This window comes from Carcharodon carcharias, chromosome 10 (assembly GCF_017639515.1).
Source record: "Carcharodon carcharias isolate sCarCar2 chromosome 10, sCarCar2.pri, whole genome shotgun sequence".
Classification (NCBI taxonomy): domain Eukaryota; kingdom Metazoa; phylum Chordata; class Chondrichthyes; order Lamniformes; family Lamnidae; genus Carcharodon; species Carcharodon carcharias.
This window is the reverse complement of record NC_054476.1, coordinates 11613575-11638223: the sequence shown is the minus strand read 5'-3', so window position 1 is coordinate 11638223 and position 24649 is coordinate 11613575. Positions and strand designations below refer to the sequence as shown.

The following is a 24649-nucleotide window of genomic DNA, read 5'->3' as shown; positions in this document are numbered from 1 at the left end:
ACTGCGGATGCTGGAAATCCAAAACAAAAACAGAATTACCTGGAAAAACTCAGCAGGTCTGGCAGCATCGGCGGAGAAGAAAAGAGTTGACGTTTCGAGTCCTCATGACCCTTCGACAGAACTTGAGTTCGAGTCCAAGAAAGAGTTGAAATATAAGCTGGTTTAAGGTGTGTGTGTGGGGGGCGGAGAGATAGAGAGAGAGAGAGGTGGGGGGGTGTGGTTGTAGGGACAAACAAGCAGTGATAGAAGCAGATCATCAAAAGATGTCAACGACAATAGTACAATAGAACACATAGGTGTTAAAGTTAAAGTTGGTGATATTATCTAAACGAATGTGCTAATTAAGAATGGATGGTAGGGCACTCAAGGTATAGCTCTAGTGGGGTTTTTTTTTTATATAATGGAAATAGGTGGGAAAAGGAAAATCTTTATAATTTATTGGAAAAAAAAAGGGAAGGGGGAAACAGAAAGGGGGTGGGGATGGGGGAGGGAGCTCACGACCTAAAGTTGTTGAATTCAATATTCAGTCCGGAAGGCTGTAAAGTCCCTAGTCGGAAGATGAGGTGTTGTTCCTCCAGTTTACGTTGGGCTTCACTGGAACAATGCAGCAAGCCAAGGACAGACATGTGGGCAAGAGAGCAGGGTGGAGTGTTAAAATGGCAAGCGACAGGGAGGTTTGGGTCATTCTTGCGGACAGACTGCAGGTGTTCTGCAAAGCGGTCGCCCAGTTTACGCTTGGTCTCTCCAATGTAGAGGAGACCACATTGGGAGCAACGAATGCAGTAGACTAAGTTGGGGGAAATGCAAGTGAAATGCTGCTTCACTTGAAAGGAGTGTTTGGGTCCTTGGACGGTGAGGAGAGAGGAAGTGAAGGGGCAGGTGTTGCATCTTTTGCGTGGGCATGGGGTGGTGCCATAGGAGGGGGTTGAGGAGTAGGGGGTGATGGAGGAGTGGACCAGGGTGTCCCGGAGGGAGTGATCCCTACGGAATGCCGATAAGGGGGAGAAGGGAAGATGTGTTTGGTGGTGGCATCATGCTGGAGTTGGCGGAAATGGCGGAGGATGATCCTTTGAATGCGGAGGCTGGTGGGGTGATAAGTGAGGACAAGGGGGACCCTATCATGTTTCTGGGAGGGAGGAGAAGGAGTGAGGGCGGATGCGCGGGAGATGGGCCGGACATGTTTGAGGGCCCTGTCAACGACCGTGGGTGGAAAACCTCGGTTAAGGAAGAAGGAGGACATGTCAGAGGAACTGTTTTTGAATGTAGCATCATCGGAACAGATGCGACGGAGGCGAAGGAACTGAGAGAATGCAGCGGATGGGATTTGATCAAGTTGTGTTGTTACTAAGCACTGTTCCTCCTCTATACACCCAGGAAGCAGCTAATCAAATTGACATTGATGAGCAGTATATTGAAAAGTATATACCAAAGCAGCTGTATTGCATCAAATAAGAGAAATCTAGGGGAAGAATGCAACAACTTGTAAATTGAGATATTTTATGTGCAGATTAGCTTTAGGAGCAACCTGTGAGCGAGTATGTGAAAAGCAGTGAGTGTTGTATGGAAGGATTTGGGATGTATTTGGAAAATGCTTAGTTTCCATATTGATTGGATTTTTGTGTTGGTAGATGGCTACTATTGAAATGTGCACCCGCAATTCAGGCTTTATTTTTAAAACAAATGATTAATAAATTGCCTGCTGTGGTGTCTGCGGTCATTTGATAAATCTAGATTTTATTTACATACAAACAAGATCAACACGGGTGAAAGATGAAAGAAACTTACTCACGGAACCACATAGTGACCAGAACTTGCAATTACACTGTGATTTTTGACATAGCGAAAAACAGGATATGTTGACAGAAAATTGTGATTGAAAAGGTGTGAGAAAAAATGTGGCAAGTAGTAAGATTCGTGAATGGTAATAGTTGCCCCCTAAACAGCACTTTTTAAATATATACTTTGATTATTTTTAAGACTACCAAATATCCAGAAGCAGCAGCCCTAGATATGCTGAGGGAATTTTGGTTTAATAGAATTGCGAATTTTAACATGGTCAGATATTATGCATAGTGCTTCTAGGAGAATCAGTAGAAATAAATCTCATAATTTGTCTTTAACTAAAGCTTAACTAAAATTCTACTGATACACTGAGTGCAAGTTGTATTGTTCCTGCGTGCATATGAACTTTTTTTTGGGATTGGATCTAAAAAGGTGCAAAGCTCATGCATAAAAAGTTACCAATCTTAATGGATTTAAAATGTTATTTAATGCTTTTATTAATAAGTATTTAAGGCATAACATATTATAAATTTGGCACAATGCAAGTTGTGTTGTAATATTGTTTGAAACATTACAGATTATTGATTTTTAAAACCCCAGTCCCAATATTTTGATGATACTCCTCCAGTTTACATATTGGGTACGGTACTATGCACAGATTGCTGCCAGCATAAACCAAAACATGTTGTATACTATTCAGTATCACAAGTGGATTGAGAATGGACGTTTTCATTAGATGGAAGGCTGGAGTTCAATGTGGAACAAGGGATGCATTAGAATTTATTTGGAGATTAAATATCAGGGGTATTTTTGTAATCTTAGGAATGCTTATATAGATGCACAAGGACAGTACACAGTGGCAGAAAAGGTCTTTCAGGAAACTAAGGTTTTGCATACCTCTACAAATGTAAACAGCTAATATTTTTTGATTTATTTTTTAACACCTTTTTTATGACCTGTTAGATTTTACTTATTGCAACAGTTTGCCGCCAAGCTTCCTCCTCTAGCTACGAGAATGAGACTGTCTGGGCCACAAAATTCTCTGGCTGGTGTCATTGGCACTCTATAATAGACAAGTTATTTTTGAGGGGTAGCTAGGGTCTGACAAGTGTGGAAACCATGGAGAAATCGTCAATTAAAGTTTCCATTTGCCTGACTCATCTCATGGAACACAACCTACTTGCCTAAACTGAAAAAACAAAGGTTCAGGTTAGGAAGACCTGAGGCAACCCATGTGCTGCAGGAGTTTAACCTACTACTGCTGAAATGGCCAGCTCGGATCACTCTACCCATTGGAGAATTGGCTTTCATGGCCATCTCAGACTGAATAGGATGAATGCCAGTCCTATGTCAACAATGTTCTTCCAGGTCTCATTAATGAGCGAGGCTGGTAGATCAATCACCAACTGGTGTGTCTTGCAGCTTTGATTGGTTCAGGTATCTAATTAGCAAGATTGCTATTGAGGATGGACTGATTTTTGATCTTCTATTGCCAAGCATGTCATCTTGTAAGCACCTCATGCCAAACAGATATTGCTTAGCTTCTTTTTTCCAAAGATGAGAAAGTGAGTTTCTCAGGCAACTGCTTGTCTATCCGCAAGCCTGTTAAGTATGCACCGAGCCCTGGATGTAGGCTTCTCTGGCAAAGCCAGCATTTGGTGCTGATCCCTACTTGCCCTTGAACTGAATGGGCCATTTCAGAGGGCAGTTAAAAGTCAATCACATGGAGGCCAGACCAGTTTAGGACAACAGATTTCATTCCCTAAAGAATAATAGTGAACGAGATGAACAATCAAATGATAGTTTCATGGGGGAGAATTTTCCCCCATCGGAGGGGGGGGGGGGTGTTGTGCAGGTGGGGGGGTGGGGGGGGCGAACCCGATCAGCACCCCTGATCGGGGCCGTGCCACCATTTTACGTGGGCGGGCCAATTAAGGCCTGCCCAGCGTGACACGCGCCCGGAAGCACTGAGCGGGTGGGGTTCCCTGAGTCGGAGCCTGCGCTCTTCCACGCTCATGTGCGAAAGAGGGCAGAAAACTCCCTGAGGCACAAAGATGCCTCAGGGAGATTGGTTTAAGGTTTAAAAATTTAAATAAAGAAAAGAAGATATGGGACATGTCAAGGAACATCAATGAGAACATTTATTTAATTTATAAAGTCTTCATGAAACCTCATCCCGCCCGTGGATGGGGTTCCATGAGAAATGCAAAGGCTGCCTGGGCTCTTTGCCTGCCCGACAACCTTAAGGTTGGACGGGCAGCTCAGTTAATAACTTAAATTAATGTTTAAATGGCCTTAACAGACCTTTGACAGTTTGGGCTGAAAATCTAAATGATGCGCGGTGAGGTTGGGACACCCGCCTGACGTCACTGTGCGTCTTTTTACGCGTCGGTGAGCGGGTCCCACCCCCGCTCGCCAACCCAAAAATTCTGCCCATGGTTGCAGACACTGCAGAACATCAGGATGGGGAAGAGTTACCTGAACACTTTAATCCAGGAGGCAGTCACACCCTTTAGGTTACGTAGTGGAACAGTTCTAGTTAGTGGGAATGGGACGAGGGTGCCAGTAAGGCAGGTGCTGGAGAAGCCTTGACCTTTGCCCTTATCCAACAGGTATGAGGTTCTTGCTGCCAGTGTGGATGAGAGCAAAGCCTGCAGAGAGGTTGAGAAAATTGTCCATGACATCATGGAACAAGAAGCTGTTCAAGTGGAGGAAGTGAACAGGAATGTAGTAGTGGTGGCGAGGAGACACTATAGTTAGGGGAATTGATACTGTTCTTTGCAGTTGCAAATGGGAGTTGTGGGAGTAATCCTGATAATAAACAATGAATTAGGACACAGCAAGGACGGATCTTGGTTCAGAAGAGTAGAAAGTAGAATCATTATGGGTGGAGATAAGAAATAACCAGGGTCAGCTACTAGGAATAATTTATAGGCCCCTTAACAGTAGCCGTACTGTTGCACAGAGTATCAATCAAGAAATAAGAAGAGTTTGTAATAAAGGAAATGAAATAATCATGGATGACTTTTAATCTTATAGATTGGACAAATCAAGTTGACAAATGTAGTTTGCAGGATGAGTGGACAGAATGTATTTCAGGCAGTTTTCTAGAACAGAAGGTCATGGAACTAACCAGGAAAGATGCTATTTTAGATCTTGTTTTGTGTAATGAAGCTGGGTTAATTAATAATATCAGTAAGAGATCCTTTGGGAATGACTGATCATAATATTATAGAATTTTACATTAAGATGAAAGTGATATCTAAACTGCAAAGCCAGATTATTAAATGTACATAAGGCCAATTAGCTAGATATGAGAGAGTTGGCTAAGATGGATTGGGAAATTAGGTTAAAGGATATGATGGTAAATGAACAATGGTAAATATTTGAACTTGCAAACATACATAAAAACATATGGGCCAGGATTTTGCCTTCGGCATGAGGGATCGGTTCCTGTACGCCGTGTAAAATGACACGCGGTGGCATCGGGCATGCATCCCAACGTCACCATGTGTCATTCTGATCTTCCATTTGGTGGGCGCGCACTGGAGTCAGCTGCGTGACCGCCAAACTGTCAAAGGCCTGTTAAGGCCATTAATCAACCAGTTAAACAAATTGACAGGGCTGCTCGTCCAACCTTAAGGTGGGCAGGCAGGCGAAGAGACCAAGTGGCCTTCGCGTTTTGCATGAAGCCTCATTCACGGGTGGGATGAGGTTTCATGAAGGTTTTATTAATTAAATTAAAACATTTATGAAAATTCATAAACATATCCCAGCTCATGTGACACTGTCACATGAGGGGACATGTCTGAATAATTTTATCTTTTCTTTTTTCCCCAACTTTACAACTGCACTTAATCTCCGTGCCTCAGAGAGATATCTGCTCTTTCGTGCACATGCGCGATAGAGCGCAGGCCCCAACACTCCCTCCTCCCCTGAGCACGTGTCACGCTGGGCGGGCCAATTAAGGCCCGCCCACACAAAATGGTGGCACACAGCCGATCGCAGGCAACGATTGGCTCTGTGCTCACTCCTGACCAGCCTGCCCAACGGGGAGAAAATTCTGCCAATGAATTAGGAGTAGGCCTCTCGGCTCCTCGAGCCTGCTCCGCCATTCAATAAAATCAGGGCTGATCTGACTTTAACCTCAACTCTACATTCCTGCCTACTCTCGATAACTTTTCAAAAGCTTGCTTACCTCTGCCTTAAAGATATTCAAAGATTCTGCCTCAACCACCTTTTGAGGAAGAGAATTCCAAAGTTTCACAACATTCTAAGAGAAAAAATATCTCCTCATCTCTGTCTTAAATGGGCAACCCCTTCTTTTTAAGTAGTAGCTCCTGGTTCTAGATTCTCCCACAAGAGGAAACATCCTTTCCACATCAACCCTGTCAAGGCCCCTCAGGATCTTATATATTTCAATCAAGTCACCTCTTACTCTTCCATACTCTAGCAGATACAAGCCTAGCTTGTCCAGCCTTTCCTCATAAGACAAAACATCCAGTCCAGGTATTGATCTAGTAAACCTTCTCTGAACTGCTTCCTACATCTTTCCTTAAATAAGGAGACCTATACTGTACACAATACTGTACTGTACACTGTACTCAAGATGAGGGCTCACCAATGCCTTGTATAACTGAAGCATAAACTACCTACTCTTGTATTCAATCCCCCTTGCAATAAACAATAACATTCTATTAGCTTTGCTAATTACTTGCTCCGCCTGCATACTAACTTTTTGCAATTCATGCACTAGGACACATAGATCGTTCTGCATCGCAGAGCTCTGCAATCGCTCACCATTTAGATATTATTTATTTTTATTGGTCCTGCCAAAATGGACAACTTCACATCTTCCTACATTATTCTCCATTTACCAGATTTTTGCCCGCTCACCTAACCTATCTATATCCTTTTGTAGCCTCCTTATGTCCTCCTTACAACTTACTTTCCTACCTATCTTTGTGTCATCAGCAAATTTAGTAATCATACCATTGGTCCCTAATCATTTATATAAATTGTAAAGAGCTGAGGCCCCAGCACTGATCCCTGTAGCACACCACTCATCACATCCTGCTAACCAGAAAATAACCCATTATGCTTACTCTGTTTCCTGTTAGCTAGCCAATCTTCTATCCATGCCAATATGTTATCCCCTATACCATGAGCTTTTATTTTCAGCAATAACCTTTGATGTGGCATCTTATCAAATACCTTCTGGAAATCTAGGTACAGTACATTCACTGCTTTCCCTTTATCCCTAGCACATGTTACCTCTTCAAAGTACTCCAATAAATTGGTTAAACATTATTTCCCTTTCACGAAACCATGTTGATTCTGACTGATTACCTTTGCAGAAATATTTCATTAAAAAGAGCCAACTACGACTATTTGAAGAGGTTATGGATAGTATTAGATTAAAAAAAGAGGTTTACAATATTGCCAAGAAGAGTATTACCAGTGAGAATTGGGGGAGTTTTACATTGTAACATCTGCTTAGGAAACAGTGACTGTTTGTTTAAAGTAGACAAAGTTTGAAGTCCCAGTTAACCACTAAGGGAATAAAGCCACAAGATTCCATGGTTTTAAACCAACAAAATAAATGTTGGTTTTGCTGAAAAAAATGACACATTCTGTCTAGGCTTTTCACCTTACACTCATCAGGACAGATTCACAAGAATACCCATTGTAAAGGGAACAACAATTTATACTGTATGAGAAGGGAGTGCTGATTGGTTGGCAAGTGGACTCTGATTGGTAGAACAGTTGCCATGGAGGGTGCACCAGTTAACTGCCAAGCTTTTGTTTAAGTTCAAACCAGGCAAGTCAATTCTGATTGGTCAAGGCATTGCCACAGGGAATGAACCAGGGAATGGCTGACTCTCAAGCGTTTGTTAGATGAAAAGGCGCAACGCTCTTTCTGTCTGCAAAGGATAGGTCCCTGTGTGTGTATTAGCTTCTAGCACATGTAAGTGAGCCACATCATGAGCCTGATTGATAATATTAAATTGGTTGTCAGTGTAATTCTTAGCACAAACGGGGGCCGCTTTGTCCTGGATGGTGTTGAGTTTCTTGAGTATTATTGGAACTGCACTCATCCAGGCAAATGGAGAGTACTTATGACACTCCTTACTTGTACTTTGTAGATGGTAGACAGAGTTTGGGGAGTGAGTTACTCTCCACGGAATTCCCAGCCTCTGACCTTGTAGTCAAAGTACTTATATGGCCGATCCAGTTCAGTGTTTGATCAATGGTAACCCCCAGGACGTTGGTGGTGGGGGATTCAGTAATGGTAATACCATGAATGTCAAAGGGAGATGGTTAGATTCTCTCTTGTTGGAGATGGTCATTGCCTGCACTTGTATGGCATGAATGTTACTCCACATTATCCCAAGCCTGAATACTGTCCAGGTCTTGCTGCATATGGACACAGATTGCAACCCTCGGTATCACAGAATGGCTCCCACGGCTTTTCTGAGCCTTAACTGCCTGGAACCTGCTAACCTTTTCAGTATGTAGGCTCTTCCTCTGCTGAGAACACTCAGAAAAATTGAAACCAGAGAACCTTCTTAGGCTTCACCCATTTCCATGATGATGTAGCCTTTCAGGGTTCACTGAATGCTTTTAAACTAATTTAGTTCTTACTCCCAAAACCAAACATCTCTCTGGACTGCATTTCTTTGCAAGAAATGTAGACGTCATGTCTCCAGCTCTTCAACTAAGTAAGCCCACCTGCTTTTTTATGGCTCTTATCTTTCTAGCTGTTAGCAGCTTAAGTCAACATGACCCTAATCTTTTAAGTGTAATAGACTCCAAGCTGCTTTAGTTGCATTTATCCCATTTTCTGCAGTTAAACTTTAATCTTCCCAGAACTAAACATTACCCCAAAAATATTAATATGAACCATGAACTAGATATTCATCACAACATAGCCAAACAAGTTGCATGACAGAAGTCAGGCTAAAGGCAACAGCCTTCCTGGTAGGGGATCGGGTCAAGCCAATGGCCTGTCTCAATAAAAATGGAATTGATTCCACGTTGAAAGATGACAACTAAAGTAGAAGCAGAATCCATTACAGTCTTGCAAAAGATAAGCATCAACTATGGAGAACCAAGGTCTGTTGAACCCAAGACATGATGATACTCCTGTGCAGTCAAGATTCTTGCTATAGACGAAGAAAACTCTACATGCATTAAGCCATTCCACTGCATTGTTCCACAGGCACCAGAAAAATTGGCAATTTGACAAATGCATGTGGAGATTCTATAAGCCTAACCTAAATGATATCTCATTTGCTCCCACTTCCAACTGTTGGCTTTGGCTCTATAGTGGTGCTCTAAGAGCCTTGAGTTAGCATGAGTTAGCAACTTGGCTGATGCTTCAGAACAGTACAGGGGAGTGTTGCACTGTTTAAGGTGCTGTTTAAGATGAAATGATAAACTGAGGCCCTATCTGACTTCTCGGGTGGATATAAACGATCCTATGATACTATTCTAACAAGAGTAAAGTTCTCTCAGTATGTTAGTCAGTAATTCTAAAATTGATCATTTACCTCATTGCTGTTTGCAGGACTGAAGCTGTGTATAAAACTGCTATATTTGCCTACATAACAATGGTGACTACACATCAAAGGTACATCATTAGCTTTGAAATAATTTGGGGTGCCCTCTGAACCTGAAAACTGCTATGTACAATTTACTGAGGCATCTGTTTGAAACAACCAAAAACAACAAAGAACAAAGTGAAAACCCGAATACTAGAACCAGATAGCATTAAACTCTGGTAGGAGTGTTGTCTTTAATACAAACATAGCATTACTAACTTCACATTTCAAAAGGCATCCAGGTACATTTTTGTATACTTGCAAGCATATTCCTCCTCCTCCTTAAGGTACCATGTCCTAACACAACATTGGCCACCACAGACTCCATCAGATTGGTCCATGATTATGCTTGGCAAAGTACTGCAGTGGTTTGCTGTTGCCTTCTGCAGTATGGCTGACCAAAACTCTCCCGCTCTTATCACCTGCCATCAGGCATTTTGGAAGGATTTACATGCTGATAATCAACCTGTTTGGCCATATTATGAATGCATCTTCCATAGCCATCAAGTCCTGAAGTGGGACTTGAACCTACATCTTCTGCCCTAGAGGTAGGGGTGTTACCACTACATCACAAGACCACCTGCAAGCACATTAGTTTTCTTTTATCAATGGTTTCTATATAAAAGGGAAACAAAGGGCAGTAGACAAAGGGTTTTAGAAAACGTACTGAAATTTTTTAGCAGATTATCAGCACTATGATTTCACACAGTTTAAAAGAAGCAATGAATATTGTATGAATGAGATAAAATCTATCTATTCTGTCCTGTGCGACATTAAGTCTGGCAACATCCTGGCTGGAATGCTAAAGACAAATGCTCCAGATCTGCTCGTGCCTCTAGTCTAGATGTTCCAGTACAGCCACAGCATTGGCATCTACCTGACAAAGTGGAAATTATCTACAAGCTTTCTCTCCAAGAAAAGCAGGACAAATCCAATTCGGCCAATTACAGCTGCATCAATCTAGTGTCAGTCATCGGTATAGTGATGGAAGGTGTCATTGATAACGCTGTCAAGCACCCCTTACTCAATATGGGTTCTGCCAGGGTCACTCAGCTCCAGACCTTATCAGAGCCTTGGTCCAAACATGGACAAAAGGACTCTATTCCAGAGGTGAGGTGAGAGCGAGTGCCCTTGACATCAAGACAGCATTTGATTGAGTGTGGCATCTGGCAGCCCTCAGAAAACTGAAGTCAATGGGAATAAGCTGGAACCCTCCACAGGTTGGAGTCATTCCTAACACAAAGGAAGATGGTTCTGTTTGTTGGAGGCCAATCATCTGTCTCAGGACATTGCTGCAGGAGTTCTCGTTAATTGTCCTAGGTCTAACCATCTTCACCTGCTTCATCAATGACCTTCCCTCCATCATGAGGGCAGAAGTGGGCTTGGCCTAAATAGCCAAGTGGTTATGGTACTGGGTTTATAACCCTGAGATCAAGAGTTCAAATCTCACAATGGCAAACTGTGAAACATGTAACTTCATCTGAAACAGATGGAAACAGGTTTGTACTCGAAAGAGTATCAAAAGTTCAAATCTCACAATGGCAAACTATGAAACAATGAGGGCAGAAGTGGTGATAATCATTGATTGCACAGTATTCAGTGTTAAGCTCTTGAAGATTCAGTTTGTGAGGGGACTAAGACCTCACTCTGTATATTGTTTAATAAAATAGATGTAGATATCTTTATGGCTATCCATAAAATTTTAAAAACTGGACGAAGGCCTTTTAAAGTGGTTGAATCTATGTCTATCTATGACCCCTGAACAAAAGGAGCCGTCTGGCAGTTTCAACAAAACTTACACCTTGTTATCTCTGAAGAGACATTGGTGACACTTTGTAGGCTGCACAGACCAAATTCAAAGAGAGCTATACAAAGGCCATTTGCATTTCATAACCCAGGTTGGCCTACTGGAGTCTAATCATCTGTCATTTTACCATCTAACTAGCTGCAGCACAGAAAGGGGTTCTGCCCATGCTGAGTACCTGGCCTCCATCCATACTGCTACCACTGGGGATTCTGTACCATCACCTGCAAGACTGATTCATCTCCGCATGCCCATCTCATCATGCAAAGTCAACACCACCAGAAAAAGTGAATTATACAGCATCAGTTTTCAACATCCCAGCCTCAATGAAGGAATAGACCATTGGACTTTGATTCTGGACTCTGGGCCCACGTGAAACAATATTTCTTTTCTCTGTGCTCGCTATAGTGTAAATCGTTCTTTTATCTATCCTTTTTTACTGTATGAGTGCAAAGGAGGCAACATTGCTACCCTCCTTCCACGCTTGAGTGTGTGCAAATAAACTAACCCTTTCAGTTCATCCTATATCGAGTTTGCTGTTAGGTTATTAATAGAAAATTAGATCACACCAAAACTGAGGAGTTGGGAAATACTCCACTGCTGATAAAGGGGGAAGCAAATCAAAAACACCTTACTGTTTATGGACAGGTGGTAAGAGAAGAAATTAGTGCGGTTTAAATTAACATCCCTCACGTCTGTAATTCTTCAGGTAACGAAGCAGCCCATGAGCAAGACCAGGGCAACATCCAGGAATGGGCAGGTAGATAGCAGGTATCATTCATGCTGCACAAGTTGCAGACAGTGACCATCTCCTGTCGACATTCAATGGCATTACCATAGCCAAATCCCTCACAATCAATGTCCTAGGGCTTACCACTGCCAAACATTTAACTGGGTCAGCCATATAAATACTATGGCTATGAGAACTGGTCAGCGGTTGGGAATTATGCAATGAGTGATTCACCCCCTGGACTCCCTAAAACATTTCCATCACTGAAAGGCACAAGTCAGGAATGTGGTGGAATGCTTCCACTTGTCTGAATGAGTGAAACTCCAACAATTCAAGAAGCTCAATACAAATCCAGGACAAAATAGCCCGCTTGTTCGGCATCCCATCCACCCTCTTAAAGATTCACTGCTTCCAACACCAGCGCAAACAATGCTGCAGTGTGTACCATCTACAAAATCCAGTACAGCAGCTCACCAAGGCTTCTTTGACAGCATCCCCAAAACGCTCTGCAATATCTGCCACCTAGAGAGACGGGGGCAACTGATGCAAAGAAACACCATCACTTCCATGCTCCTCTTTAAGCCACATAACTACCTAACAGCACTGTGTGAGTAGCTTCACCGCATGGACTGCAGCGGTTCAAGAAGGTAGATCAGCACCACCTGCTTATGGGAAATTAGGGGTAGACAATAAATGCTGGTCCTGGCAGTGAAACTCACATGTCTTGTTTCTTTTGATTCATTCCTGAGTAGGGAAAAAATAGGAACCTCTACATAGCCTTTTGACTGATTTGCATAAATGTGTGCTAGAAAAAACTTCGACCTGTTTTCTAGAGAGCTTCAGCACAACTTTCATTATGATGTGCTTTTTGGCTATACCCCAAATATCTCACTACAACAAAAACGTAGAGAAATCAAGACCAGCACATATGTTTCAATAGGTAACAAGCACTCTCTGCTACAGTCTTTGGGGATTCCAGCCATCGCATATTCCCAGTAGACAACATTATATAACAAGAAACACAAATATTTTAACTTTCTTTCTTTCCCATTCTCCCCCCTATCAAATCCATTGAATTAGCACATTTGATCATCAGCAGTCATAGGACCATCTGGGAAAACATGTAACAAAGTCCCACATTAGACTGTCAGGGATTAGGTGCGTAGTCCTTCATCTCCCAGAACCACAATGCCATTTTATTAAAATAATAAAACTGATTTTTGCTGTGATAGCAGATGTATTAAATCACAAGGTTTGAAAGGGCATTGCTAATACACAGAAGGGTTCTTTGAATTAAATAGATGAGTGTTGTTGAAGCTACTTTGATCAATATTGTAAATTCAGGTCTTCTTCAATCCACCCTTTGATAGCCAAACTTTAGCTCAAAAGTGTCCATCACAGGAATTGAAACATATTGAATAATGATACCACAATATGATGGAAGACAAAAAATTGCATTTAACTGAATATTTGAAAAAAACTTGCCGTTTGCCAAAAAATGTGTTAGAATGTCTAATTGATCATTTTTTTGCAATTGATTTAAAAACAGCTTCTCAGCAATCAATATTTCTCTTTTTTTTCCCTTCTCTTTCTCTCCTTTTACACTGCTGTTGTTCTGTAATCTAATTAGAAAGACTGAAGAAAGATTTTTGTGCTTCAGGATATTCCAAAGCCAATGAAGTACTCTTGAAGTGTAGTCATTACTGTAATGTAGGAAACATGGCAGCCAATTCGTGCATTACAAGCTCCCACCATTTGCATTGTGATAATGACCTTTTAGTAATGTTGACTGAAGGATAAATACTGGCCAGGACATGAACAATAACTCCCATGTTCTTCTTCAGAACTGTTCTGTGGGTTTTTTTACGTCACCTTAGAGATCTGATATTACTGACATAGGGACATCAATTTAACATCTCATCTAAAAGATGGCACGTCTGATAGTGCAGCATTTCCTCAGTAGTACACTGGAGTGTCAGCCTTGTGTTTGTGCTTAAATCCTTGGGGTGGGACTTAAACTCACAACCTTCTGACTCAGTTGAGTATGCAACCAACAGAGCCACAGCTGACATATGTATGAGAGCCAGTGAAGGGATTACAGTTTCCTGAGGATCAAGTAAATTGCCTAAATTTCAATGACTTTTCTCATCACTGAAAATTTAAAAAAATAGAAAATTGGCTGAGTTGAAATGGGTTAATATGCAAAGAATTCTCCAATAATTTTTACGAAGTAGTCTTATCTTCCATATTACCTGAGGTGCAAATCCAAATATTTTGGCCTGTCTTCCTGGATATTTATCAGCCGCAGGACTGAAATTTTCATCTGTGTTCCTGCTAGCTTCCAAGAGTTTAACAATTTTCTCCGTGTTTATATTTAATGTATCTGAGACAGCATAGTCAAATAAAATCTCTTCAAATATGGCCTTCGGTCCTCAGAGGTGAAGGATAATGTTACATCACTCTCTTAAACGATCACAATCACTTAACTTCTAATCATTGTTGTACCTGCTTTGCTGTACAACATTGTTACTTGCCAGTGAAAATACCAGACTGTCCCTGCACTCCTGTAACAACTCTCTTCCTCTCTTCTCTAAGAGCACTTAAGGCTTAAAAGAAATGCCCAGTATCTCAGTGCATTGTTACAAAGATGACTGAACCTTGGTTATTTCTAAAAATTATGATCTTTGTGTCAGAGAGGATCCATGTTTCCTATAAAACAAAACGTGGACTTGTATCCAACTGATCATATATTTCTCTTTGCTTTTTATTTTATTTTCTCATTAATTGTTGTAAAAAGTAGTTCAATGGTTATTAAGCAACAGCAAGCAGTCTTACCCCAGGGGGATGGTGCAGTGCTGGGTAGTCAGTATGCAGGCTCAGTTTCCCACTTGTGTATGCTACATTGTTAGCATCAATCTTATCTTCCACTTGCCAGGTAAGCCTTTTAAAAAGAAGACAGGCAGATAAAATGAAGTTTAGCCATAACATGTTCTTGCGAAATTAACTCTCTGAAATATGGTGTTACTTAATTTGGTCAAAATCAATAAGATTAAAATTGTATACTATATTCCGAATATGTAGAAATACATTGGTATTGTGTAAACTGTTAAAGTGCATTTAATAATGCCAACAATCATCTTCATAAATTAATGTATTTCCATCAATAGCATATGAATTCATGGGCAGAATTTTCCCTCCCTCAGAAGGGAAGGTCAGGAGTGGGCACACCTCAGATCGGCGCCCCCAATCGGGGGCGCACCACCATTTAACGTGGGCGGGCCAATTAAAGCACACCCAGCATGATGTCCACCAAGAAGCGCTATGTGCTCCCTGTGCGGGTAGGGGGAGGATTCCCCAAGCCAAGAGCACACTCATCTCCCTGAGGCTAAGTGCTGCCTCAGGGAGATCGGTGCCAAATTCAAAAATGTTAAATATAGAAAAGTAAAATTTCCCTGACACTGTCACATGAGTTGGGACATGTCCATCACTTTTAATTAAACTTTTATTAAATTTTTAAAAACATACATGGAAACCTCATCCTGCCCGTGGATGAGGTTTCATGCTTTACCTGAAGCCCGCCCGGCAGGTCTTTTAACGAGTTCAATTACTTTTTAAATGGCCTCAATTGGCCGTTGACAGGTCAGTGGGCACACTGATTCGGCTGCGCCCCCGCCGACCTGAAAATTAAAATGATGTGGGGTGACGTCAGGAGTTCCACCCAACATCACCCTGTGTGATTTTACGCATTGGCGAGGGGGCCCCGCCTTCCCGTCTCCGACCTCAATATTCTGCCCCATAACTACATACTCCTGGGCCCAGGTATTATTGAAAAGGAGACCACGTCATTTAGGACTAGGTGCCTATTTGTTTAATTAATAGTTTTGCAATTTTTCAACACTACTGAAGTTTATAATTTTTGAAGTTGTTAACAAAAATATTGGGCCAGAATTTACTGTAAAAATAAGTGATACGATCAGCATTCATTTTTATTTATGCATAAATTGGACAGCAACATCACGAGCGCAGATGTTCTGATAAGCACGAAAATCTGAAAATTGCTATCCAAGATGGATGAAGAGTTTGGCTCACTACCTGGCTCTCCATTCAAATATGCTGAACAGCATGAAATTTCTTCATGGTAGAAATGGACTAAACTTGCCAACGAATGTTAGACATTGTCCATTTCAGTCTAAGCAACCTTTGTAATGGTATAATAAGTCTTAATTACTTCCAACTGCCGCTGTGGCGCTGAAAATTAACGTTTACAAGTATGGATCCTCATTGTTTCAGACTTTAATTAATGTTGGGAGATTTAAAAATGTTAAATTACATTTTTTAAAACATTTTCTTTTAATTTTCCTCTCTCTCAAACCAATCTTTCCCTCTTTATTTTGCTTTCTGTTTCAAGTTGACATTGGTTTCACTATTCTAATGCATCCTAGTTTTGACTGTTCATTAGCAATTCTTTATCTTTTTTTTTGCTTAAGAGGACACACAGTTGCCTGCTCCATTCACACAGGTCCCAGATGCTATGTACAGGACGCCATGCTATTTGGATCTCAAACTTGCAGAAACTTCAGACGGAATTTAATGATTCCGCCGGGGCAAGTATGGAGGAGGGGTGGCTGCCATTTGATTGGGCAAGATGGTGTGGGGTTGAGAACCTGCCCCCTCCCTGCCTCTACCCAATTAAGCCAGGTGCGGGGACGGCTCCAGGATGGCCTTCCTGCCCAGATGTCAATTGAAGCCCTTAGCTGGGCAATTAAAGCAAAGCTGTTAGGTTTGCCTGTGACCTAGTGCATGTTTGGGGGCGGGGTGGGGGGGGGGGCGTGGTGGTGGTGGTGGCTGGTGGTATAGTCTCTGCTTTCAAAGGCATTCAGTGCCTGATCAAGGGACCCGATTAATATCTTGAGAAGATATTAATGGTGGCAGCCACCATTCCCGTTAACACTACCGGTAATCGAGAGCTGCTGGCCTCTGATTCGCTGGCAGTTCTCAGGGGAGGAATTTCCACCCTACTGGGGGCAGTCCTGGAATTAAATGTCCCACACGAAGCCAGGGGTCCTGGTGCATGGTTCCCGCTGCCAATCCATGACTTAACTCCCTCAGGGTTCCCAGAGATCTGGTCAGCAGGGGTGCCATCAGTTTTGGTGGCAGATGTCAGGCCCATCCACAGTCCTCATTAAATTCCACCCTTCCAATGCAAAAGGTTATAAATGGGCAAATCTAACAAACAGCCAGTGCCATTCATTCAACAGCCACTATAACATGAAAAATAACTTGTATTTATACCACTTCTCACATATTAAAATAGAACTACGGTTAATTCTGCCCCACTATTTAATATTCCATGGCCTGGTGTTTTCATGCTGGTCTGTATTTACCTTTTCCATAAATGTGTGTAATTCAAGGAAATCTAAAGTGTTTAATTAAAAGTACTACCTATTTTCATTTTTCTTCTTGCTTACCTGCTCTCTTTCCAGTTGCTAATCTATACATTTTTAACTAGGCTCAACAGAGGGCGCTACGGAACTATAACTGTAAGGTGAAAAGCAAAGAGTTTAATTTCAGGACTATAACTTCTGTTAGCATAGTTCGTAATAGGCCAACACTTAATCAAAAAGTAAATAACTTTGAAGTTGATTCTGTACAACTTTATGCTTCATCGGCTAAACCTGAATCAATGAAACTGGGCCAATGTAAGCTGCCTCATTACCAGAAATCAGACATTTCCCAGATATGTACATTTTTTTGGTTCCTTCAATGCATTTCCCAGCATATACAGTTCATTGGCTTAAGGAGCTAGCAGTGAATAAGACTACGTGGAAGCACGAGTTGATGTACCGAATGAATGGGACAGAACCTGAGCAATGGCAATATAAAAGAATGGTCAAATCAACAGCATTGATGAACTTATTTTTCGATTTCTAGATTTCTTACTAATGAGATATTTTAAAGCAGTGTAGTTCTCAGAACACCTGAGAATTTATTTGAGAGCCAGCCTTACATGAAAACTTGACTTTAAAAAATGGTTCACTTTCTTCAATCTAAGGTTATGATTTGCACTGGAACATAGGAGCATAGGCCAATCAGCCCATCAAGTCAGCTCTGCCATTCAACCAGATCATGGCTGATCATCTACCTAAAGCCACTTTCCTGCGCTAGCTCCATATCCATTGATATTATTAGTCCCCAGAAATCTAGTGATTTCTTTGTTGAACATACTCAATGAGTGCGCTTCTACAACCCTCTTGGGTGGAGAATTCCAAAGATTCATCACCCTCCGAGTGAAGAAATTCCTCCTCATTTCAGTCTTAAATGGCCTGCCCCTTACTTTGAGACTGTGTCCTCTGATTCTAGACTCACCAGCCAGGGGAAACATCTATCTACATCTATCCTGTTACACTCTGTAAGAATTTTGTAAGTTCAAATGGGATCACCTCTCATTCTTCAAAACTCTAGAGAACTCTAGAGTTTCCTCAATCTATTTCTTAAGACAATCCTGCAATCCCAGGGGTTAGTTTGGTGAACTTCTGTTGCACTCCCAACTAGGAAAAGCCTGCCATCCTGAGAATGACCCGTTTACTCATACTTTCTGTTTTCTGTCTGTTAACGAATTCTCAATCCATACCAGTATATTACCCCCAATTCCGTGAGCTGTAATTTTATTTACTAACCTCCTGTGTGGTACCTTATCAAAAGCCTTCTGAAAATCCAAATACACCACATCCACTGGTTCTCCTTGATCTATGCTGCCAGTAACATCCTCAAAAAACTTCAACAGTTTTCCCTTTCATAAATCCATGTTGACTCTGCCTAGCCATATCATTATTTTCCAAGTGTCCAAGTTGGCTCCTTGTTCAGCAAGGTCTTGATTTTAAAATTCTCATCCTTGTTCCCAAATCCCTTTATGGCCTCACCCCTCCCTATCTCTGTAACCTCCTCCAGCCCTACAGCTCTGCATGATCTCTGTGCTCCTCCAATTCCAGCCTCTTGCACATTGCCTGTTTTAATTGCTCCACCATTGGTGGTCATGTTTTCAGCTTCCTAGGCCCTAAATTCTGGAATTCCTCCCTGAACCACTCTATCCTTCTCTGCTCATTTAAGATATCCTTCAAACCTACCTCTTTGGCCAAATTTTTGTTATCTGTGTGAATACCTCCTTATGTGACTCAGTGTCAAATTTTGTTTCCTAATGTTCCTTGGGAGGATTAATGATGTTAAGAGTGTTAATATAAGTGCAAGTTGTTTTTGTTGTTAGTATGAAATCTTGGCATACTGCTCGATATTGAGCTGAAGTTTTGCCCCTAAACCCAGATACCTTTCTCCCATCTCTAGAATATTACCTCCATCTCTACCTCCCCCTCATGGCTTTTGAAACTCTAGCCTTTTACTTTATTAATTTGAAGCTGAACTTATCTAACTTTGCCCAGCTGACCTCACCCCCACTTCAAAAATTAAAACCCACATAGATTGCCACAACACAAATCTTCACTGCACAAATCCTGCACACCCGTTACTCCGGTATTTTAAAGATTTTTCTTATTATTTCATGGGATGTGGGCATCGTTGGCTAGGCCAGCATTCATTGCCCATCCCTAATTGTCCTTGAGAAGGTGGTGGTGAGCCACCTTCTTGAACGGCTGCAGTCTATGTGGTACAAGTACACCCACAGTCCTGTTAGGGAAGGAGTTCCAGGATTTTGACCCAGCGACAGTGAAGGAATGGCGAGGTAGTTCCAAGTCAGGATGGTGGTGTGGCTTGGAGGGGAACTTGTAGGTGGTGGTGTTTCCATGCATATGCTGCTCTTACCTTTCTAGGCGGTAGAGTTTGTGGGTTTGGAAGGTGCTGTTGAAGGAGCCTTGGAGAATTGCTGCAGTGTATCTTGTAGACACTGCTGCCACTGTGTGCTGTTGATGGAGGAAGTGAATGTATAAGCTGGTGGATGTAGTGCCAATCAAGCGGGCTACTTTGTCCTGGATAGTGTCGAGCTTCTTGAGTGTTGTTGAAGCTGCACTCATCCAGACAGGTAAAGAGTATTCCATCACAGTGCTGACTTGACCCTTGTATATGGTGGCCAGGCTTTCAGGAGTCAGGTGAGTTAGTTGCTGCAGAATTCTTTGCCTCTAACCTGCTCTTGTGGCTACAGTATTTATATGGCTAGTCCAGTTCAGTTTCTGGTCAATTGTATCCAAGGATGTTGATAGAGGGGTATTGAGCGATGATAATGCCATTGAATGTCAAGGGGAGATGGTTATATTCTCTCCTGTTGGCGATGTTCATCATCTGGTACTTGTGTGGCGCGAATGTTACTTGCCACTTATCGTCCCAATCCTGAATGTTGTTCAGGTCTTGCTGCATATGGACATAGACTGCTTCAGTATGTGAGGAGTCGCGAGTAGTGTGGAACATTGCAATCATCACGAGTATCCCCACTTCTGATCTTATGACGGAGGGAAGATCATTGATGAAGCACCTGAAGATGTTTGGGCCTAGGACACTTGGCTGAGGAATTCCTTCTAAGGTTGATTTTGTAAATCAGAAAAAGCAGGAAATTGAGATGAACAGAAAAAGGTTTTATAATTGCATTGGAAGGAAAAGAGTAGTGGAAGATATTGTGGCTGCTACTGCAAATGAAAATATGCAATTTCAGACTTGTTGATGAACAACTTTATCACTCTTCACAATTGAGCAAGAGGATAATATAAACCAACATTCCAGGGAAACTAGTAATTATTCAAAGAATGGAATCTACTGAAGTTCGAAAACAGTATTAGAAAAAATAATGGCACTAAAGACTGACAAATCCCCAGGACCTAAAATAAAAGCAAAATGCTGGAGATCTGAAATAAAAACAGAGGGCAAAATCATCCTAGATTTGCACTAAGTGTGCTAGCGAGCAGGAAAATGAATATTTTACCTGCCAGCCGCAATTGCAGCTTTTCATGCCATATCGTCCCAATCTCACCTCATTAATCGTGCATTCCCAGCAAACACGCCATTTTCGACACTATCCAGGAAAAAGCAGCCTGCTTGATTGGCAAAACATCCACCACCTTATACATTCACTTCTTCCAATTTGCCTGCCAGGCCGTCATCTCGCCACTTCCACGTGCTGGGTGCCACGTTAAAAGTACAGACACGCACACACCTCTCAGTGCTTCCAGCCCAGGACTGCGGCACAGAAGACATGGCCCCAAAAGACAAGACTGCAGCCCCCCGACCCTGATTCAATGACGCGTCCCTAGAACCCATTTTGGATGCAGTGGAGGCCAGCCGCAAAGTCCTCTACCCCAACCCTGGACGAAGACCAGCAAGCAAGGTCATCAATTCAGCATTGGAGGCAGTAGCAGCGGTGGTCGGTCACAACACCCTACAAAAGAGGACAGCTGCCCAGTGCCGAAAGAGGATGAATGGTCTCATCTGTTCCACCAGGGCGAGTGACTCTTCTCATCCCTCTCAACTCACACACTCGCAAACCCAACACACATTCACAGGGATCTCACACCTCAAGGGACAACACCACTAACTCTCACACACACCCTCACACCTCCATCAGCCTCATATCCTATTGAGCTCGTGTCCTCATCCCATCCATGGAGAAGCTGGCTGACAACAGCAGGGAGAGGTCCCAGGCAGGGGGTGGAGTGGCCTCATTAGACCCCCCCCTCACTTTGAGGATTGTGCCATCACGCTGACTGGGGAGGACATGGACTATGGCAGCAAACATCCATGTGAAGATCCTGCACCACATATCCCTCTCTCAACACAACTGTGAGTGCTCTCTCTCCTGCTTTTGAATGTGCTGCCATGCACTAATCATCTCTGGTTCACAGAAAGCTCTACCGAGCGACCGACACCGTCAGCCAGCCAGTCCCTCAGCTCCATCCAGTACCTCAACTCCAGCCAAGAGGACACCTCCTCCATTGAAGAGCTGGAAATAAGCAGCCTGGAAGACCCATCACAGCACTTACACACACCCTCAACCAGCGCAGAGACATACACCTCAGTGGGACCTAGATCTAGAGCAGGCTCAGGTTCACAATCTGGTGGTCACTGCATGGACACATGCCTGCAGCAGGAGAAGGCAGGTTCAGCCAAGCTCCTCGGCACTCGGAGGACTGCTGGCTAAGAGGCATCTGTGAGGTCCGAGTCAGATAACAAGCCTCTGGATTCGGCCTTCCAACTCATATTGGAGAGTCAGCAGAAGGCTGGGGACATCAGGCAGAGCTGTTGGAAGCCCTCAATAGAGTGGCACACGAGTTGGAGGAGTGCCTGCTCTCCTGCTCTCCAGAGGACGCACACCAAAGTCATCAGAGGCAACAGGGCCAACCATTGCACAGTGTCTCCACTCCTGCTGCAGAGTCAAGGCAGCACCTAGAAATGATAGGCCAAGAAAAATGAAGAAATTCTGATCATAACTGGTTGCACGAGTGAACATTTTTTCACTTCACAATCTGAAAATATATTCACTTTCACTGAATAATGTGTAATGATGTCTTTCAGCTTCACTGACAAGCTTTGCGAGTCCTCCCACTGCATCTACCCCCCTCCCTCTCCCACTAGCAGTTCAGTTGCACACAGCTGGCCCACGAGTGATTCTGGAGGGACAAGTGTGTGAGTGGCAGGGCCTATCGGAGCCTCGTGTCAGCACTTTCCCACGCATCCAGATCCTTCCTCCATCACTTTCATCTCAATGTCCTGAGCATTTTCAATGCTGCCTACTGGGGTTCTCTTTCAGTTGTCCATCTGAGCTGACCCGCATCTCCGCCCACCCACTGATCACACTCCCATGCAGCACCTGTTCCTGCCTAACACAATTCTCCTTTCACTTTTGGTTTTAGAAGCATGGTGCTGGTAACATTTGTCTTCAGCTTCCTGCCCTTTCTCCTCCCCCAGTCACCCATGTCCTATCCCCCATCACTGTCGACACTTTGGCATCACCTTCCACCTCCCCACTGACACCTACCAGCCACAGCCCTTTTCTTTCGGGGATGTCTAGGTGAACATGCACGTTCCCTATCTTCCTGAAAATCCCACCCCCATTCGCACTGACTGCCCCGACCTCCTGCTTCCTACCCCCCCGTGTCTGTCTCCGAGTCCCTATCAACCACCCTCACTGATCCTTCTACCAACACCGTCATATTCTCACTCTCCCATCCTAACAGCTCACTCTGCCCTCCCTCATTCTCACCATTCCCTCCTACCATACCCCCAGGAGGCAGTCGTCAACTCCACAGATCCCTCCCTCACACATACACCTAGACATCTCCCCACTTACTCCTTCTTCCACCCATACTCCTTTCTTCACCCACTGATCACACTCCCATGCAGCACCTGTACCTGCCTAACACAAGTCTCCTTTCACTTTCAGTTTTAGAAGCATGGTGCTGGTAACATTTGTCTTCAGCTTCCTGTCCTTTCACCTCCCCCAGTCACCCATGTCCTTTCCCCAATCACTGTTGACACCCTGGCATCACCTTCCACCTCCCCACTGACACCTACCAGCCACAACCCTTTTCTTTCGGGGAAGACAGCTCACCACCACCTTCTCGAGGGTGACTAGGGATGGGCAATAAATGCTGGCCCAGCCAGCAAATCCCACATCTCGTGAATGAATGAGAAAAAACCCTTACTCCTTCCTTCTCACTTATTTCTTCCTCCCCGCTCCTTACTCCTTCCTCCATCTTTATTCCTTCCTCCCCCTGGAATCCTTCCTCCCCCAGACTCCATCCTCATTCTGGACTCCTTCCCCCCTCCGCACTCCTTCCTCCACGCCCCCGGACTCCTTCCTCTCCAAGGACTCCTTCCCCTGTCTGGACTCCTTTCCCCTTCCAGACTCCTTCCTCTTTCTGGACTCCTTCCTCCCCTTGGGCTTCTTTCTCCCTCTAGACTCCACGGACGGGATGAGGTTTCTAAAAGCAAATACAAATGAAATAAGAACTTTAATTTTTAATTAAAAACATGTCCCTGCTCATGTGACAGAGTCAAATGAGGGGACATGCTTTATTAATTTTTTCTGTTGTTTAATAATATTTTCAATATATTCTTCATCTCCCAAGGCAGCTCTGTGCCTCAGGGAGATTTTTCAGTGCTCTTTTGTGCCTATGTGTGAAGTGCGCACTAGGCCTGCTCACCCTCCTCCCCTCGCCCGCACAGGCAGCGCTCAGCGCTGCCTCTCATGTATCACACTGCCCACGTAAAATCACGGAGCGCTGCCGATCATGGGTGATGGTCGTCTTCCTGACCATGCCTGCCAATCCTGCACGCCAAGGGCAAAATTCTGCCCTAAGTATTTTGTAAATGGTGAAAAGCTGGAAACAGTGGGGTTCCAAAGAGGTTTAGGACCCTTGTTCACTAATGGCTAAAATATAGTGGTTAAGTACAAAAAAAAACTATATCAAACAACCACTATATTCGCAACATTTTGTATGAACCTTTCAGGAAAGCAAGTTTAATTAAAATTAAATGCAGTTTGTAACTTAGTGAAAGAAAATATTTGAATTCTGGCATGTAATTTGAATCATATGAAAATAATCACAAAGTAGACAAAAATATTAATGAGGGATGCATGCATCTCACCTCTGAGACAGAAAGTCAGGGTTCCAGTCCCATTTCAGAGAATTTGGCACATAACCTAAATCGACACTTCAGTCCAATACTGTCCAGAGGGAGAACTGGGGTGTAAAAGATGCCAACTTTTAATGAATTGTTAAACGGAGACTCCAT

The 24649-nt window shown here is 43.1% G+C and overlaps 1 protein-coding gene across 9 annotated transcripts in view; it reads right to left on the bottom strand.

The window, feature by feature from the left end:
• The window catches only part of bbox1 (butyrobetaine (gamma), 2-oxoglutarate dioxygenase (gamma-butyrobetaine hydroxylase) 1), a 274469-nt gene that overhangs the window by 47882 nt on the left and 201938 nt on the right, over positions 1-24649 (bottom strand). For all 9 annotated transcript variants that reach the window (XM_041196843.1, XM_041196840.1, XM_041196838.1 and 6 more), the window contains exon 5: positions 14756-14861. In XM_041196843.1, the coding sequence (XP_041052777.1) occupies positions 14756-14861 (106 nt within the window). The remainder of the gene's footprint in view (positions 1-14755; positions 14862-24649) is intronic.